The following is a 17,641-nucleotide window of genomic DNA, read 5'->3' as shown; positions in this document are numbered from 1 at the left end:
CTACCATAACAGGAGTCAGTCTTTCCAGGATTTTACAATTACAGAAATGAATGCAAAATCTAGGAGCCTCTATGATATTCAGAGGAGCTTGTAATTTTTTAAATTAGCATAGATTTTCCGCAGATTTGGGCCATCAGGACGTGCATTCAGCCAAATCCCTCTTTGAACATGAGAACAGCACAAAGGTCTCGTTTTCCAACAAACATCACTACACACGACCTTGCAAAACATCCATCCATCCATCCATCTTCTATACCGCTTATCCGTTTCAGGGTCACGGGGAACCTGGAGCCTATCCCAGGGAGCATCGGGCACAAGGCAGGGTACACCCTGGACAGGGTGCCAGTCCATCGCAGGGCACACTCACACACACACTCACACACCCATTCATACACTACGGACACTTTGGACATGCCAATCAGCCTACCATGCATGTCTTTGGACTGGGGGAGGAAACTGGAGTACCCGGAGGAAACCCCCGCAGCACGGGGAGAACATGCAAACTCCGCCTTGCAAAACAATTCTGTGCAATCGCAATTTTGCCAATTCATGTGGTTTTCCCCACACAGAAAAACAAACAAACATATGAGTAGCCTGGGTAGTTGGGATAAACAGAATTTGTGTCAGTTTTTTAAATTTTATTCTAGTTGCCTGGTGGATGAGTAGTTTCAGTAACCAGAGAAAGAAAACCCCATGTCCATTTTCATTTGGTATGAACGCTTCAGAATCCCAATGCCTGCTGCGCTACACTCACCGGCCGAGGCGCGATCTGGTGGTGTTTACTAGATGGCTTAATTAGTGCAAATGGATGACGGGCAATCTTTTGAGAACCGGGAACATGCAGCTATGTGAAAACACTGACGAGACCGAGCTAAAAAAAAAAAAAACGTCAACACAACCCATACATTATGTAACATCTTGCAATTAACCACATCAATCACAATTAACCACATGAGCTGTCAGTGTGAGCACACACTCGGTCTATTAATCCAATATCAGAAACACGGTTAAATATCCATCACACATTTAGCCCATTAGTTCAGTGTAAAATTCTGTGAGGATGCTTTCCAGTTTCCATTAACTAACACACACACACACACACACATCTACACACACATCTACTACTTTGGCCTGAATCCTTTGTTAGCCTTAACATGGGTGCACTGGCTTTATTTGCACGGGATGACAAAACTTTCACAGCAGTTCCTGACTGGTTCTTTCCCTGCCAAACCTTGTATTGAAATCTACTTTCAAGCTGATGCATATTCCTGATATTGATATTAAAGCTTATCTCTACAGTTTTATTAATATAGATTTATGTTAGGGTATATTATTGTGCAAAAATCTCTATCAAATATATGTTTTTTTGTTTTGTTTTTGTTTTTTTACCGTTCCCAGTGTCATAAAGCTTAAACAGTGCATGCGTGCTTTCTGTGTTGCTCCTTTTATGTGTATCCTTAACAAGCACAAACACACTTATAGTTTCCTCTGTACAGATCCAATATTTTGATGTATCAAATGAAATATTTTCTATGTAAAGTGTGTTTTATTTCCTATCAGGACTCTAGGCATTGTATTTAACATACCCCAGTGTAAGGTTTTAGAAGTGACGCGTGTGTCGTGTCCTGGTTGGTTTGGAATGCACCCTAGTGAACTGTGTTGGCATTGTTGCTGGACATTTCTGTGGAAAGTTGTAAACACCATGATGCAGAGACAACACTGGATATGTCTAGGGCAGAGGTGGCTCAGTAGTTAGTGATTGATGGGAAAGTAGCGAGTTTCAGTCCGTGAGGTTTTTAGGAATACTCTAATTCTGCGTGACACTCTTCTGTTCTTCGTCCCATGACCTGGGAAGTGATCAGAGGGACAGATCTCATCAGCTCTGAGGATAGAGTAGACTCTCACAATGAGAATACACTCACTCATTTGTGTCTCAGTTGTAATTTGCTTTGGATAAAAGCCTCAGGGAAATGAGCAAATGTAAATACGCGGGTGCTTTCTATGGTTAAGCTTGTGCTATGGATTCTCTAGCCCTGTAAAAAGACTGACATGCAAAAAGGGTTTTTGTGTGTGTATGTGTATGTGTATGTATATATATATATATATATATAAAAAACAACTATGGAAGTGCTGTTCTAGGAAAATAAAGTTGATTATTTTCCCATAACAGCATGGCGTTTTTATTCTTCTATTCTTATAGCAGGATTTTTTCTTTTTTAAAAAAAGAAAATGACGCCTACATTTTAGTGATCTGTAGTTAAATTTAACATTGAAGATCCATCAAAGAATATATATATATATATATATATATATATATAAAATCTCTTTTTTCCCTCTCTTGAAGTTAATAAGATAAGAACAACACAGCTTGTCATGTTACAAAATAACTAAAGCTTAATTCACTGTCCAAAAGAAAGGTGTCTCCTTCACCACATAACCAATTATCATTTTTTGGGGGGGTTCAAAAATACTTTTTTTTATCCGTTTATTATAGGTTTAGATTATGTGTTGCATCCAACATACAAGTCCTTAAAGAAACATCATATTAGAGCGAGTGTGTTAACATAAACCTGAGATTTGAATTCCAGTCAGCACTACTGTCAGAGCTGTAATTACAGAAAATTAACAAATACTCCTTTCCTCACATGTCCCAGCTTGTTTACAAGCCAGGCTCAGAGCACATGATCTAGCAGTTCTGGGATTTGAACTCGCATTATTCTGATCCGTAACTGCTGAGCCACCACTTCCTGTGAGGTAGAAAGACAAGTTGTTGAGTGGGATGAATGTGAGGGTTGTTGGATATGTTAAAACCTCAACAATAGTGATACACGTGTCATAACGTTCTGACTGGAGTTCATTCGGCGTGTACCGGCACCTCGTTGTCTGCAGTCAGACGTGCTAGGCTTTAAATTCACACTTCATAAGCCATCATCCAGGATGGCTTGTGTAGCAAAACATCTGATCAAGAAGAGAGAGAGAGAGAGAGAGAGAGAGAGAGAGAGAGAGAGAGAGAGAGAGAGAGAGAGAGAGAGTGAGTGAGTGAGTGAGTGAGTGTGAAGCATGGAAAGGAAACAAGGATGTGCTTGCGCGTCGGATAAAAGCCTCTACCAAAATTCATGCATGCAAAATCTAGCGTGATATGATAGTACGTCTCAAAATGATGGCGAGGAGCCGCTTTTAACCTTCATCACTGCTCAGTGCTGTGGAATACTCAGAAGTAAACTTCATGCCTTGTTTAAACCTCATTACTGTACATATTACATATTATTTGTACCTCTACTTACAGGAATGTGGAGGGAATTCCTTTGTGTGTGTGTGTGTGTGTGTGTGTGTGTCAGAGGCCTAGTGAAGGAATTCATTTCTAGGGGATGAAGAAATATTCAGAAGAAAATCACTGCGTTATAGGTGTGATTATATTTTAGGTGGATGTCAGACAGTAGTAGAAGCAAAGCATATCCCAGCATGTCAGGAAGCTGGGGTCAGAACGCAGGGTCAGCCATGACACAGCACCCCTGGAGCAGAGAGGGTTAAGGGCCTTGCTCAAGGGCCCAACAGTGGCAGCTTGGCAGTGCTGGGGCTTGAACCCCGACCTTCCGATCAGTAACCCAGAGCCTTAACCGCCGAGCCACCACTGCCCCACAATAATGTTAATAAGATATAGGAAATAAAATACTTTAATGAACTCAAAATTATTCAAATAGCATGCTAGAGAAAGGAATAATAATAATAATATCTTACCTTCTAACATCTTACCTAAAAACCATCTGTAGTAAACTTCAAGATCCTCTATATATATATAATGTATGACTCCTAGATATGAGTCTGGTGTGTATTCATTCTACAACAAAGTGCAAAAACACCACGTCATGCTTCTGCACACACACACACACGGCTGTTTCTCTGGAACAACAAGAATGCGACTTATCTCATTTTCCAAATGCGGATCAGGACAATGAAACTGCATGCCTGTTTTTACTTGATTTGAAGCGTGACTTTAGAGCTCCTTTTGGCGTCTTATGCTGTTTATGTAGGGTAGGTGGCGCTGTGCCAATCTAAAACTAAACAAACAAAAAAACATTAAGATTGATGTGAAACAGCATTTGATTATGGCGATGTTGTGTCAAATCCATTCAGTTCGCATTCGACAGAAAGTATCTTTAGTGTCGTCAGCGTTAAATGTTTTGTCTAGAATGGTTTCTTTTTGTGTAATGGCCTGATATGATATGATGTGTGTGATGATAAACTCTTAAAAACAAAGATCATGAGAAATGTATGTATAGTATATTCTGCTTTTGTGTACAATATAAGCTGGTTTATTACTCTTCTGGTCATATTCTTGTGAAATAAAAAGTTATTTTATCACAGTTTGGTCCTCCTGTAATTGATGGTGTGATTTGTTTAAACACATCAGCAACACAATGTTGTAGATTAACATTGCAGAATTGTATGATATATGGTTTATACCACAATTTTCTATAACAGCGGGTCTGACCAGCTCCAGCTGCACGGAAAATCACTTATTTATACGAATGCACGCACTTACAAATGATTTCTAACAACTCAATTACGTGGACTTGTACGGCAGCCTCATCATAAAAACTCATTTAAAATGTGTAGTTGTTAATGTGATGTTCGCTGTGAGGTGTTTTTTATTTTAGCATTTTAGGAAGGAGTCTCCAGTATCCAGGATCTCTTGTAAAGCTGTAATTTTACTTCTGTTTAACATCAAAATTGGAAAGTCTTCAGGAGAGAGGACTTTGTGCTTCACTCTTTCTCAGGAACATAAACAGGGCACGACTGTTTATTTCAATTATTATTATTTTTTACATAAAGATATAACCGGAACTAATACAAATTTAACTGTAAGTACACGGTGTCCCAAAAGTCTCCATACATAAAGGAAATTAATGTCTTCCAAAATTTTTCATAAATAGTATATTTTATATGGTTTTTCAGATAGTCATTAAGAACACTTTTGAAAAAAGAAGAACGTGTTGAAATCACTCTCATGGCTGGATCGGGAAGCTGTCGCAAGGCTGCGATGAACTTTAACAGGAAACATGACGAGCACATCACACACGACACTGTTGCCAAACTTATTAACACATTCAAAAAGACCGGAAGTGCTTCGGACCGACTGAGAAGCGGACGTCCACGAACATCCACTGACGGAGGACAATCGACGTGGTGCTGGCAAACATAGACCCTTATATATATGGAGACTTTTAGAACACTGTATAAAATGTATAAAATATACGACGACTCGTACTTTAATAAATACGAAATTGTTCGAGTGGGCAAATTGGTGTGGGATTTGGAAATAAAAGTGGGGATCTGGGACATACCATTATTAGAAAATAACTAACTTCACTGTTGATTAATTTTCCAATCTAGCATGCCCAGCCATGTTTTATTCCTTACTTGGTGATCATTAACCACTACTCTTAACCCAAAAACCGAAGAAAGATGCATTGAGACATTTCCACAAATGATTTCATCCTTCATACGTTGAGCTATCTCAAACCTGAATCAAGCATCTCTCATTACAGGCTCAGGCAACTGAGGTCACATCCAATAAATAAATAAATAAATAAATCCCTGCATTTGTCTTAGTCCTTCCTTAGACAGACTTGGACCTATTTGGAGTGAAGCCGAGACGCCTCGCTTCAGCTGACAAGGAAATACCTTAGTCATTACGCTCACGTTGTACTGGAGCCAGGAACAGTTTACCCTCTAGCTAACAATCAATTTAATTTACAAACAACACACAGGATTAAACACCGCTGCTATTTGACCAAACAAGGTAAATTAATGCTATTTAAACACACTGAAGTGACTGGCCTCATAAATTATTGGCAGTGTCACTCTTCCTGCATAAACATATAGTTATTTATTGTGCTGGGATAGTGTCCACAGTACACAAATCCCCACTTCCCTGTAGTGATTCAGGGTTAGAGAAAGGTCAGACTGAATGTTTGCTTATTAGGAGTGTAGTGGCTTCCTTGTGATAATGCGGCTAATGACACGGACAAGTCTGTTTTAAACACCGACTGGAATGTTCCTCAGATTTAATCCTGAAATAAACTGGGCACACAGTGTTCACAAATTAAAAAGTGCACATGATTTTCTGTTCACCTGACATGATGGCCCCTGATAGGCTGTAAATCATGCAAGTGCTGCGATCAGCTCAAGTTCAAGATTATTCCTGGAGAGCACACGTTCTTCATCAATAATAAATTATGACAATTACTTAACAAGACATTAACACAATTCATAAATAAAAAAAGTGCAAAATGAAACCATATGTACAATTACACAGTGGCAACATAACAGTACGCGAACAAAACAACTATTTTTAGTGCACTGATGCCCCCTGCTGGACAAAATATTAACTTTCGGATACCTTTAGTTCACGTTTTTGTCCATATCCAAGGGAAAGAATCGCTTTTAAGTCTTGATTCCTGGGTTCAGCGATGAGTACAGCAATGATAAGGAAATGCCAAGCCCTGTTTGTATCCAGTAGAACCTACACTGCTGAGAACAGAGATCATTTTGACATGGTTTATAGCGAAGGAATTCAGTGAATACAAACACAAAGGAAAACAAGTGTAACACAAACTCTAGTATGAATCAGACATTTTTTGGGTGGGGTCATCAAAGTCTCTTTAAAGATGGGTTTGTTCATTTTCATCTCTTTTCCTCTAAAGTAACAGTGTAGAATTACTAGCTAGTTGTTATTTACAGTAATAACCGATGTCCTAGAGACAGAAATAATAACCAGCACTCGTCGGGTATTCATTTTGTTTTTCTTTTCTTGAACGCTGCCTGTTGATCACTCACTTCTTTGCTGGTTCATCATTTTAGATTAATTAAAAAACAAAACAAAAAAATTAAACACTTATTAACGGGGCTTTGTGAGATAAGAGCGCAATACTATGCTTGTATGCAAATGGAATAATGTATAGATTAGAATAAAGAGAATATATCACATTGAATAAACAGAGTACAACTATTGCATTTGCAACTTATAATCCACAGAATCAGTTTCCAGTTCTGTAGACTCAATGCGGTCTGGAAATAACTGGACAGAATTGATTTGAGTTGTTTTGGCTTTGGGCGACAGCACACTGGAATTAAAACAAAACATTGCTTATTATAATAAACAGTTCTGTTTTGACGATATGTGGGGAAAAATAGAAATATCCTGTTGTCCAATTGTCATGTACCTATTTAATTTTCATCATGGTTTATGATCTTTCTTTTTAAATAATATTTATGTAAACATGGCATTACCAGTGAACAAGTGAACACTTTTCTGGCCACAGGCTTCAGAATCGTCAGAAAACAAGCTTTGATACAATAGGAGGGAAAAGATATATATATATATATATATATATATATATATATATATATATATATATATATATATATATATATATATATATATTTTTTTTTTAAATCAAATCAAAGGATTAAAAAAAAAAAAAAAGCAAATAGTGGCAGCTAATCAAAAAAATCCTCGTTCACATGGCGTCCACGTGTAAAAGGAGGACGGTTTTAGCTCTCTAGAAAAAGCTAGAAATCTGGGGTGAATGAGTCCATAGAACCACTGCAAAACACTGCCGACCTAGGCAGCGTCCCACAAACAGTATTCATATTTTAATGTGTTGATTCTCATGACATGTATATTCAATAAAGGGAACAAGTGCACTGTCCAGTTAAATACAGACTGCACTGTATCTAATACTCTCTAATCAGACTGGTGGGTAGAATTCATACCTCTTTCCAATATTGGAACAGTAAGCATCTCAGATTCATTTTCACCTAACGCAAATTTTATTCAAGCTTTACACACGGTTACTACACAGAGCAATAGTGTTCACTAAAGATCGGCCAATTGATCGGTTTTGCAGATTAATCCGCACCGATAACCGATTGCTGGAACCATCGATTATCTGCAAAAATCCACACCGCTACTTGTTCCCAGTTGCATTCGTAGCTGGAGCAGCTGAGAAGGGTCCGCTGTCGTTATACAGTATGAGAGCGGCCTCTAGAAGCGAAATAAAAACAACAAATTTTGTTGTGTTATTTGAAGTCTTTTTTTTCCATTCGTTTTGGACATCTCTATTTTTATTTGTTATCTGGAGTGTTACGTTTTGGTTCAGTTTGGATGTATATCTATTTACTTTAATATTTATTAATAGTTCATATATAAAGGTTTATATAATTAGTTCATTTTAAAAGGTAAAGTATATATTCATGGTACAGTCAGTACTGTTTATTTTTATATTAAAGTTCAGCGATATTTTACTCTGAGTGTTATGCTTTTATTCAGTATCAGTTTTATAACTATCAGTTGATTAATCGGTTATCAGCAGGTACTGCCCAACTTATCAGTAAAATCCACTATCGGTCGACCTCTAGTGTTCATATGTAAACATAGCAAATTTTGTCTCTCACTAGGACTCAGTTTAATTACCTGAGCTTTTTTGCGTGTATTCGGGTCAGAAGGTTGTCCGGTTGGCTGAAGGTTTTGATCACTGATGCCAGAATCTGTGCTATCCTGATGGCTACTACAGCATCTCTGGACTTCCCTGAACATGGAAGGGCATTTAAAGGAAACTAGCAGCCCAAAATGCTGCCCTCATCCCAAATCTAGTAAAACAACCAAGACATGATTGTTGTTGAGCTCTGCTTGGGGTTAGAGGTTAATGCTGCTAACAAATGATGGACACACAGGGTTTTAGCATAATGGAACCTGGAGGAGTATGGAAATTGGGCAGATTTCAGTTTCGGGCTGAAACATACCTTTAAATAGCATCATCTAGCAAATTTTCATCTACTTGGTCACGCTTGAAAATGGCTTTGTTGAAAAAACAAAGCAAGAAAAAAAAATTATGAAAACATCACAGACAAGTGGGCTTGGTATGGCAAAGATTCCTTCAAAAAGAGAGCTTTTGTCAATTTTGTGATTATAAATAGTTTAAATATACAGTTCCAATTAGAGCAGTCAGTAAACCCTGATAGCAAAGTTGACCCCTGATGAGCTGGTTAAATTACATAAAGGGACAAGAAGGACTTGCAGTTGTAACTGAGGTGCTGCAGAACCCCAGAACTTCAGCTCACACAACTGCAGTGCAAACATTTCCTTGCAGAACAGTAATTCTTCTTTATCGCAGAGCATATGGAAAGCCGTCAGATCAGACGTCGATGGCCACGCCGTGCTTAGTAGAGATCATGTCTCTGGTGCCGGTCAAGTACATGAGCACAGAACAGAGGTGAGGGAGGGTGGCCGTGATGGTGACGTACAGCCAGTAGGAGATCGGTGGCGTGTTGGCGAAGGGCCAGAGCCACAAGCCGTGGCGCACTCCGTCCCGTATGTGGTGTGACGCCAGAGAGATGAACAGCAGCCAGGGCAGCGAACACCACGAGTCCTTCAGCCTGCACGCCCACATGAGCAGGCGCAGTGAGAAGCAGAGCACCGGGACCAGCGTGGAGCAGTGCAGAGGAGGACGCCGGGGCAGGTTCAGAGCTGCCTAAAACACACGAAATACACAATCATTCACACACACACAAGAAAAAAACAAACAAGGTATATAAAATAAATCACAAAACATTAGCACAGCTTCACTGGGTTATGGCTGTTTCATTACAGACAACACTGTCTCTTTCTACTGCAAATCTCTCTCATACAGCCTTGAGGTGGATTCGGTCCACTGAAAATCAAATATTACTCACAAAATGTTAAAAACAGGCAGGATGCAAGTACATTTATCCTAACTCCTTTACAATTACAGCATATCACCGTGTGATAAACAAGCTTTAGTCTGATTTTACATCACATTATGTCTGGTAATGCAATTCTATAACATCTTGCTGGTTTTAAGGGGGGATACACCGATACCGATATCCGATTATTTAAGAATGACATCAGCCATACTGATAGTTTGATGTTTCTGTTTTTTTCTACCTTGTTTCAAATTACTGATACTTAATAACATGAAAGGAGTGTAGATAAATATTTTATTCTCTTTGTATTTACGTGTTTTCCATGGTTCATGGTAACTGGTCTCAGTTATACTCAGAAAACACATTAACTCACGTGAGCTGAATTCTGAACATTAAATTGGTAAGATTTCTTAACTTTTTGGATGTTCTTAACTCACATTAAATGATTAATATTATTAGGCTCATAATCACTCATCACACGTGAATGTGAACTCCCACAATCAGTACGTTTACATGGACAACAATAATCCGATATTAACCCGATTAAGTCGATACTCTGATTAAGAAACTAGCATGTACACAGTGATTTTTAATTACCTTAATAAGACTAAAGTCATACTCAAGTAAACACAAATCAAATGAATGTTTACTTGAGTATTCCTGTTTTAGTCGCATTACCAACATGTATTACAGACATGTACACACCTTAATCACACTATTAACGTTGTGTGGAAGTTTTCACAGCATTTTGCGGCAGGACACGTTCACACACAGCAGGGCTCAACCGTTTGATGGCAAAGAAGAGAGCGCGGCTGCGTCTGAAACCGCATACTTACCTGCTATATAGCAGGCGAGATTCATGTATTTCAGTTACTATATAGACGGTAAGTACGTGGTTTGGGACTCAGCCTGTGGCTTCAAGCAGTCATCTATTTGCACGTACAGCATGACAAATAATTAACTGCACTTGAAGCTTTCCTGAAATTAAAAGCGAAACACCCAAAACTGTATAGGGTACCATAACAAAGACGAACTGTGTGTTGATACGCGAAATTCTGGAGGGAACGTCGGACGTGGAGACGTAATGACGTATGCCATTAATCGATCTATGTTCTATAACATGTAAAACAGGAACATGAAAGGAATATTCTAAAAGCAACTCATGTAAACACCTTAATCACAATATTGTCTTATTCAGAATAAGGTCAATAATTACATTACTGCTGTCCATGTAAACGTACTGAATGTTGTACTACTCCGGTGAGCAAACCTCTGTAGCGAGGCTTGAGGTGCTTTACCAGTCACTGAAAGTCCGTGTCCTCCACTACGGAGAACTGTTGATCGTCCAGCGTAATAAACTCCATTATTCTCAGTAATCTCAGAGTACTGTCTGAAGTTTTGTCTTTATGCTGGCCGGTTTGAATGTTCTTGTGCTGTGGAATGCTTGCACTATATAGCCTTTGTTTGGGATGAAGCTTGTCTCTTTTTAGCTGAAGCAGCCTCCACTTAAGCTTTAACGAACTAGTCATATTCCTTGCCGTGTCGAGCTTTAAGGTGGGTAATCAGATTAGTTTTAAACGTTTTAGCAGCAGTTCCACCTCATGAAATTCTAGCAGTGCAGAGCTTACAAATTGCAATTCTGTTATCATGGTCATGCAATTCAAAGTAATTCCACACAAGCGATATTTTCTTCACACAGAGCACGAGTTGCAGGCTAACTATCCACCATGTTTTCCCGCCCCCTTTTGATGACAGGATATAACAGGCCCTGATCATCGGCTGTTTTTAAACATTCGATTGATGTTCGATAGTGCGGATGATTCCTTTTATCTGCCAAAGCATCGGTACATCCCTAGTTTTAAGTTTAATCAACCATATTAATGCATGGTTAATTAATAAAAGCAAGTAATGTTACTGAGTAATACATTATGCCAAGTCTTGACCACTTGACCATTGTGCAATATACGACTTTAAGTTCATTGTTTTTTCCAGTAGAACCTGCATATACACGCATGCATCCTTAAACTGTACTCGCAGTTTATACAACTGATATAACCTATTAATCATTCTTAAGAGTTAAAACACTTACTTTAAGTGACAGTGATCCGGCCATGTAGAAGTGGTCCAGGTCGATGGCGGAGGCGAGGAAGCCAGCCAGCAACACTTCATAAAAGTCACTCTTCTTCCTCAGGCCAATGACGATGGCCCAAGACCAGAGTGCGATCACGCCATGGACCGAGTTGTCCAGCACGGCCCTGAGCCACGTGTGCTGCTGGATAAACGACGAGCTTAAGACAGCATCGGCTAGGAGGCAGAAGGCTCCGAGTCCAGCGCTGGCCAGCAGAGACGCTGTGCTGAACGTCTGGAGCAGCGCCTGCGCCTTTTCCGTCTCCACAGCCGAGTTCAACGGCACGGCTATGGAGTCCGTCCTGGAGCGCAAACCCCGCATTGTCCGCCTCGGCCACACCGGGGCTCAGACACCACTTGCGCTGCTGATGAGAAACGCACAAACACAAAAAAACCCTTAAGGCATCCTATCCATTGTGTATTCCTGCCTTGTTTTCCATTTTCATCCGGATCCGTTTACATTTAAGGCATTTGGCAGACGCTTTTATCCAGAGTGACTTTTCCCTTTTTTCTTATGAATTAAGCAGCTGTGACAATCAAAACGTCAGTGATCCATCTGCATGGCTCGGATTGACAGACAAGCTAAAGGGGGTTGTGACCTAATGGAGCCGAGTCAGAGCAGTTCACCACGAGCGACGCTGTGCTCTAAAAATGCAGTCAAGTTCTGACAGACTGAAAGAACTCAACAGCCCACGACTGATGGAGTCACGCTCGACAGCTGTGTGCTTAAGATCCTGTGAATCACGCCAGAGAAGGAGATTATTTCCGACAGCTATTTCCCTCAGAGTGCTTTTCTCTAAAGAAATACTCAGTCGTGGTAGAAGCTGAGGTTTAAAAGAGCAACCTCGAGGCTGATTAAGTTTACTAAATTCACAGGAACTGATGTGACAGTGATAAGATGAACAGCTGGGTGGAGATGTGCTGCAGTGAATCAGAAAGGGATGAAGGTGCAGAGCTGTAGTCATCAGTGTGCAACATCCCACGCTTATGTAAACTTACACAAAGTGTAGAAATCCTGGCACCTTAGCAACACTCATACAAAATACGCTGAGTGGGCAATTTAACGAGTAGAGTCGGCTCCAGAATTATTGGCACCCTTGGGGAAAAATAATTAAAAAGGTCTACATTTTGGCCAGGTTTTTTTATTTCCAGATTTTTGGAGAAACTGCATCTATAACATGTCTTCTGTTTATGTTTATTTCTTTGTCATTATCCACCCACAATCACCACATCACCTGAAACTCTGCTGCCTGGTTCACTTGGCGCAATGATGATATCACATATCCCTAAAAGCATTTTTCATGATATATGCATATTGATTTCCTTTATAAACCCCTCTCAAGTGGCCAAACATTAACCCACGTTGTATTTTTAAAACCGTTTTTTCTCAAAACCCATTTCCTTCTATATGCAGAACTTCAAGTTGATCTGCATCCATGAAATTTTACATCTTAATTCTTATCCTTGATTAGAAGGATATTATAGAGGAATTTACCAATATGTGGATTGTTTTTGTATTTACTTTAGTTTTTATACTAGAAAAAGGCAAGCTATTTTCTTGATTAATCAATAAAAGAAAGGATTTTCACACAATGTTCTGTTGTCTTTCTCGAGGGCATCTTGACAATGAATTTTTTTTTATTAATTCTACCAACTATTGTGTACGATTCAAATTGATTTCTGATTTTACAACCAGATATCTGAGCTCCTTCTCATCTGAGAAGGGCAGTAGCACAGTGGAATCGAGTAGCAAGTCAACATTTCAAATTGGACAAAACAGCCATTGTGTTCTCCGGGCCAAAGAGGAAAAGGACCATCCAAGCTGTTATCAGCGTCAGGTCCAAAAGCCAGCGTCTGTCGTGGTATGTCATGGTGTGTCAGTGCCCATGGCATGGGTAACTTGCACATCTGTGAAGGCGTCTTTAATGCAGAAAGATATGTACACACATTGGAGCAACAACGCCAAACCACATTCTGCCTGGATCACAAACACATGGTTGCGTAAGCAGAGAGTGCAGGTGCTAGCATGGCCTGCCTGCAGTCCTGACCTGTCTCCCATTGAGAATGTGTGGCACATTATGTAGCACAAATTAAGCTAACGTAGTTACGCAGCTGAAGAAATGCACAATGTATGTATGGGGGAAAATTCTGGTTGCTAAACTTAACCAACTGATGTCTTCAGTGCCCAAACAGAAAAGGTGATGTTACACAGTTACGACTGTCCCAACTTTTTTGGAGTGTGTTGCAGTAATCAGATTTGAAATGAGTGTATGTTTTCAAAACAAGTAAAACATCAAATCATGTGTTAATGTTTTTTCATCTCAGCGTGTAACTGGCAAACATTAATTGTGACATCTACTGTCCTAAGGGGGGAAAAAAACATCAAAAATATATGTAACATTTTAAAATAAAAGCATGTCACAAGTATTGGCACCCATGCATTTAATACTACGTGCACCTTCCCTTTGCCAACATATCAAATAATGTTATACCTTTATTTTCGATATCCGACCTCATAAAATTTAACGCTTTCAGGATGATAATTAATTAGCAAATTAATTAGTGTATTTGAATCTGAATGTGTGTTTAAAATGAAGCATAAAGCTACAATCACGCTATTTAACCTGCGAGGCGAGTACTAAACTCCACACTACCGTACTAAACAGTACGCCTACATAATTACCCGCGTACTATTTTACTATACTATGTAGTACAGTAGTATGCACTCAGCCCTTGACGCTAGCTAGCTATACAAGACACCTGCTGTACAGCCAGCTACCTTTTTAAATAAGCGCTGTCTTCTTAAAATAACAGAATAATAAAACTAAAATGCTATATTTGAATAATTCCGAGCCACTTTTACCGTCAGTTATTTTAGCATAAACAAGGTCGGTGCTAAGCGCCGTTTTATTTCAGCTAGCTAGGCGGCTAACTGTCTCCGGCAGTAGTCTCCGGAGAGCGTCCTTCTCTTTTACTATGACGCTCTCCGGCAGTAGTCTCCGGAGAGCGTCCTTCTCTTTTACCATGACCAGAGTTTAAATGCTCACAATAGTATAGTATTAACTGAATAAAAAGATGAGGAAAATACCGTTGAGTCACAACATCCTAGCCGCTCAGGCGCCTTTCCTCCTGCCTTCTTGTGTGTTTACAGCAAAGTACACATTCGCCTCACATCTCTCCGGCAAAGTGTGTGGGCGGGGTGTTGGAATCGAAGGCTTTAATTGGTCAGAAGACCCCGGAAGTATGCTACAAATGAAGGATTTTAAATTTCTGTTATATTGAGAGTTTCAAGTTTTAGCATTGTCTGGAAATTACTTATAAAAAGGAAAATTATAACTGTTACTAAAATTCTTGTTCAACAAAATGAATCAATAACGTCTAGCCGAATATTATACAATCAATGTGTTTGAATAAGGGACTGTGTAATATATGAAACAATCCCATTCTGCCATTTTATTAAATAGGTAACTTCAGGTGTACAGTTACTGACTGTAGCCTTCTGGATACAAATGTGTCTAAAGGGGTTGTTGGGGTTTTTTAAAACTGTGAATACTTACTGGTATTGGTGTAAACATCAGCGTTATGATACAATTTTGATTCTTAACACAACAATTCGATTTTTGACAACACCACTGAATCTGCTACAATATTATAGGATTTCTTTTCTTAATGCAATAATTCGATATTTGACGATCGCACTGACACTGCGACGATATGATACAGTATCAGTATCAGACTTACGGGCAAATCACCTTGCTAGGTTGTTTAGACATCCGTTTAAAAATATGAATTCAGAAATGAAATTTATGACCGTTACTTCAGTTCATTTAAATCTTTGCCTTTTATATGGATCCAAAATTGTCTGAACGTTACTACATACTGGTCACTGTATTAGACATTTGACCCTGGTCAGATATAACAGTGTCCCAATTCACAGGGCATGATGGCTCACTGAGTAGTTTGATGAGGTCGAAAATAAAGTAAATCATATTCTATGGCCTTCACAGTCACCAGTTTTCAACCGAACTGAACACTTATGGGAGATTTTGGAGCAACAAGTTAGACAGCATTCAGAACACCAACTGAGGGAATATCTTGTGAAAGAATGGTGTTCATGCCTGCAGTACAGCTCTGGAAAGCTGTAGAATCTGTACCAAGATGCATTGAAACTGTTCTAGCTCATGGTGGTCCAACCTTACACTTAATGGTGCTCTTTTTTTTTTTTTTTTTTTTTTGGGGGGGGGGGGGGGGGGGGGGTGTTTCTGCAGCTCTCTGGGACTGAGCCCAGGGTCACAGCACAAAGAAGTGGGTCAGACCCTCACTGAATACAGCAACCTATGTCACCCTTGAGATCCTAGCCTAAGTAATGAATCCAACAGCAGAGGGAGAGGCAAGGAGGCAGAGATTATACACAATAGAGTCTTTACTGATTTTTATTTAAAAAAAAAACAAAAAAAAAAACCTGACAATAAAGGGAAGGGGGATTAGAAAAGCAAACATACACAAACCACAAAACCAGGAACTACACAGACTTAATTTTTCAGCAGCCGATAGGCAACGTTAGCTCACGACTAAACAATGAGGCATAGTCCAAGGCTGCTTAAATAGGGAAAACCCGGGTGTAACAAATCAGGCCTAATGAGTTGCAGAGTTCAGCATGAGTCTGGAGAGAAGCGCCCCCTGCCAACCAGAAGGGGCATCGCAGTCCAGTGAGGAGTTCTTACAAAGCACTACGAACCAAATTAACTGGATAGGCTCGAAGGTGCCATCTCCAGACTCAGCTTTTCTGAAACAGGAGTTGACCTAATTATTAATAACATGTGGTTACAGAAGACATTTGTATCTTTTTGTATATATCTTTATTTTGCTCCCCCCCACCCCCCCTATAATTAAACAGCCACTCCAGTTTTACCTCCAAATAATCGTGCTGTTTTTATAATCTATTAGATCTCACAAATTACTGTGATGATCATGATGGATAAACAGTCTTTTATGTTAACCAGGCCAGCCAAACATGTAACACTGAGTAAAGGACGATTTGAGATTTCATTTCATTCTGAAGCAAGCCTGACAGACAGTCAAGTCTTTTCAGTGTAAGAGCCTTGAGGCGAAGCTTTACAATCCACACAGACAGCTCATCTATGCCAGTGTTTCTCTGAAGCCAGTTTTCTTTAATGACTCATCCCAGAGGATTCAGAGACCATGTAAATCTCCTAAGAAGGGTTTTCTACATACAGTAATTCTTTTTCTCAGCTTCAGGTCTGACCTGGACATGAGACTCTCTGGACCATTTTCATTATAGATTTTAAAGATGTCTAATATGTTACATAGGTTAAATAATGGATGGCTATGAGGGTTCTTTACTCTTAATTACAACAACAAATATTATACACACACATTATATATATATATATATATATATATATATATATATATATATATATATATATATATATATATATATATATATATATATATATATATATAAGAAAATATAGAAATTCAACAGGACAATCCTTTTTACTACAAATTTACATCATAGAAGGAAATGATCCTTCAATTGTCAAACAGGCATTCTCTAGTTAGGACATATTTCTTGTTTCACAGGGGACAAAAACATAGATCATAAATGTAAGGGCAGGTCTGCTAGGGTTAAAAATATCTTTGTTTGTGGCATAGCTATCATCAGTGTGCATGACGCATTAAGACCAATTACTCTGTGGCTGTGTGAATCTGTGTGATCTCACTGACCAACATTACATGACATCATACAGCACTCTTATAA

At 39.2% G+C, this 17,641-nt stretch overlaps 1 protein-coding gene across 5 annotated transcripts; it reads right to left on the bottom strand.

Annotated features, from left to right (window-relative positions):
* Positions 1 to 1,585: 1,585 nt before the first annotated feature.
* Positions 1,586 to 15,061, bottom strand: tmem267 (transmembrane protein 267). 5 transcript variants are annotated; one of them, XR_008398144.1, is made up of 3 exons: positions 11,819 to 14,930; positions 8,480 to 9,536; positions 1,586 to 6,534 (listed from the first exon to the last, which is right to left on the bottom strand). XR_008398144.1 is itself a non-coding variant. In XM_047161083.2 (3 exons), the coding sequence occupies exons 2-3, from the start codon at positions 12,176 to 12,178 to the stop codon at positions 9,201 to 9,203; spliced, it is 696 nt and encodes a 231-aa protein (XP_047017039.1). In that variant the 5' UTR covers positions 12,179 to 12,221; positions 14,945 to 15,061; the 3' UTR covers positions 7,818 to 9,200. The 5 variants fall into 5 exon arrangements, 3 of the variants coding, with proteins under 3 accessions (XP_047017039.1, XP_017344688.1, XP_017344687.1); XR_008398143.1 differs by lacking the exon at positions 1,586 to 6,534 and adding an exon at positions 7,818 to 8,050; XM_047161083.2 differs by lacking the exon at positions 1,586 to 6,534 and adding an exon at positions 14,945 to 15,061 and having other exon boundaries at positions 7,818 to 9,536; positions 11,819 to 12,221.
* Between the last annotated feature and the right edge of the window lie 2,580 nt (positions 15,062 to 17,641).

This window comes from Ictalurus punctatus, chromosome 16 (assembly GCF_001660625.3).
Source record: "Ictalurus punctatus breed USDA103 chromosome 16, Coco_2.0, whole genome shotgun sequence".
Taxonomy (NCBI): Eukaryota; Metazoa; Chordata; class Actinopteri; order Siluriformes; family Ictaluridae; genus Ictalurus; species Ictalurus punctatus.
The sequence above is the reverse complement of the archived record's forward strand: the minus strand, read 5'-3'. Positions and strand labels throughout refer to the sequence as shown.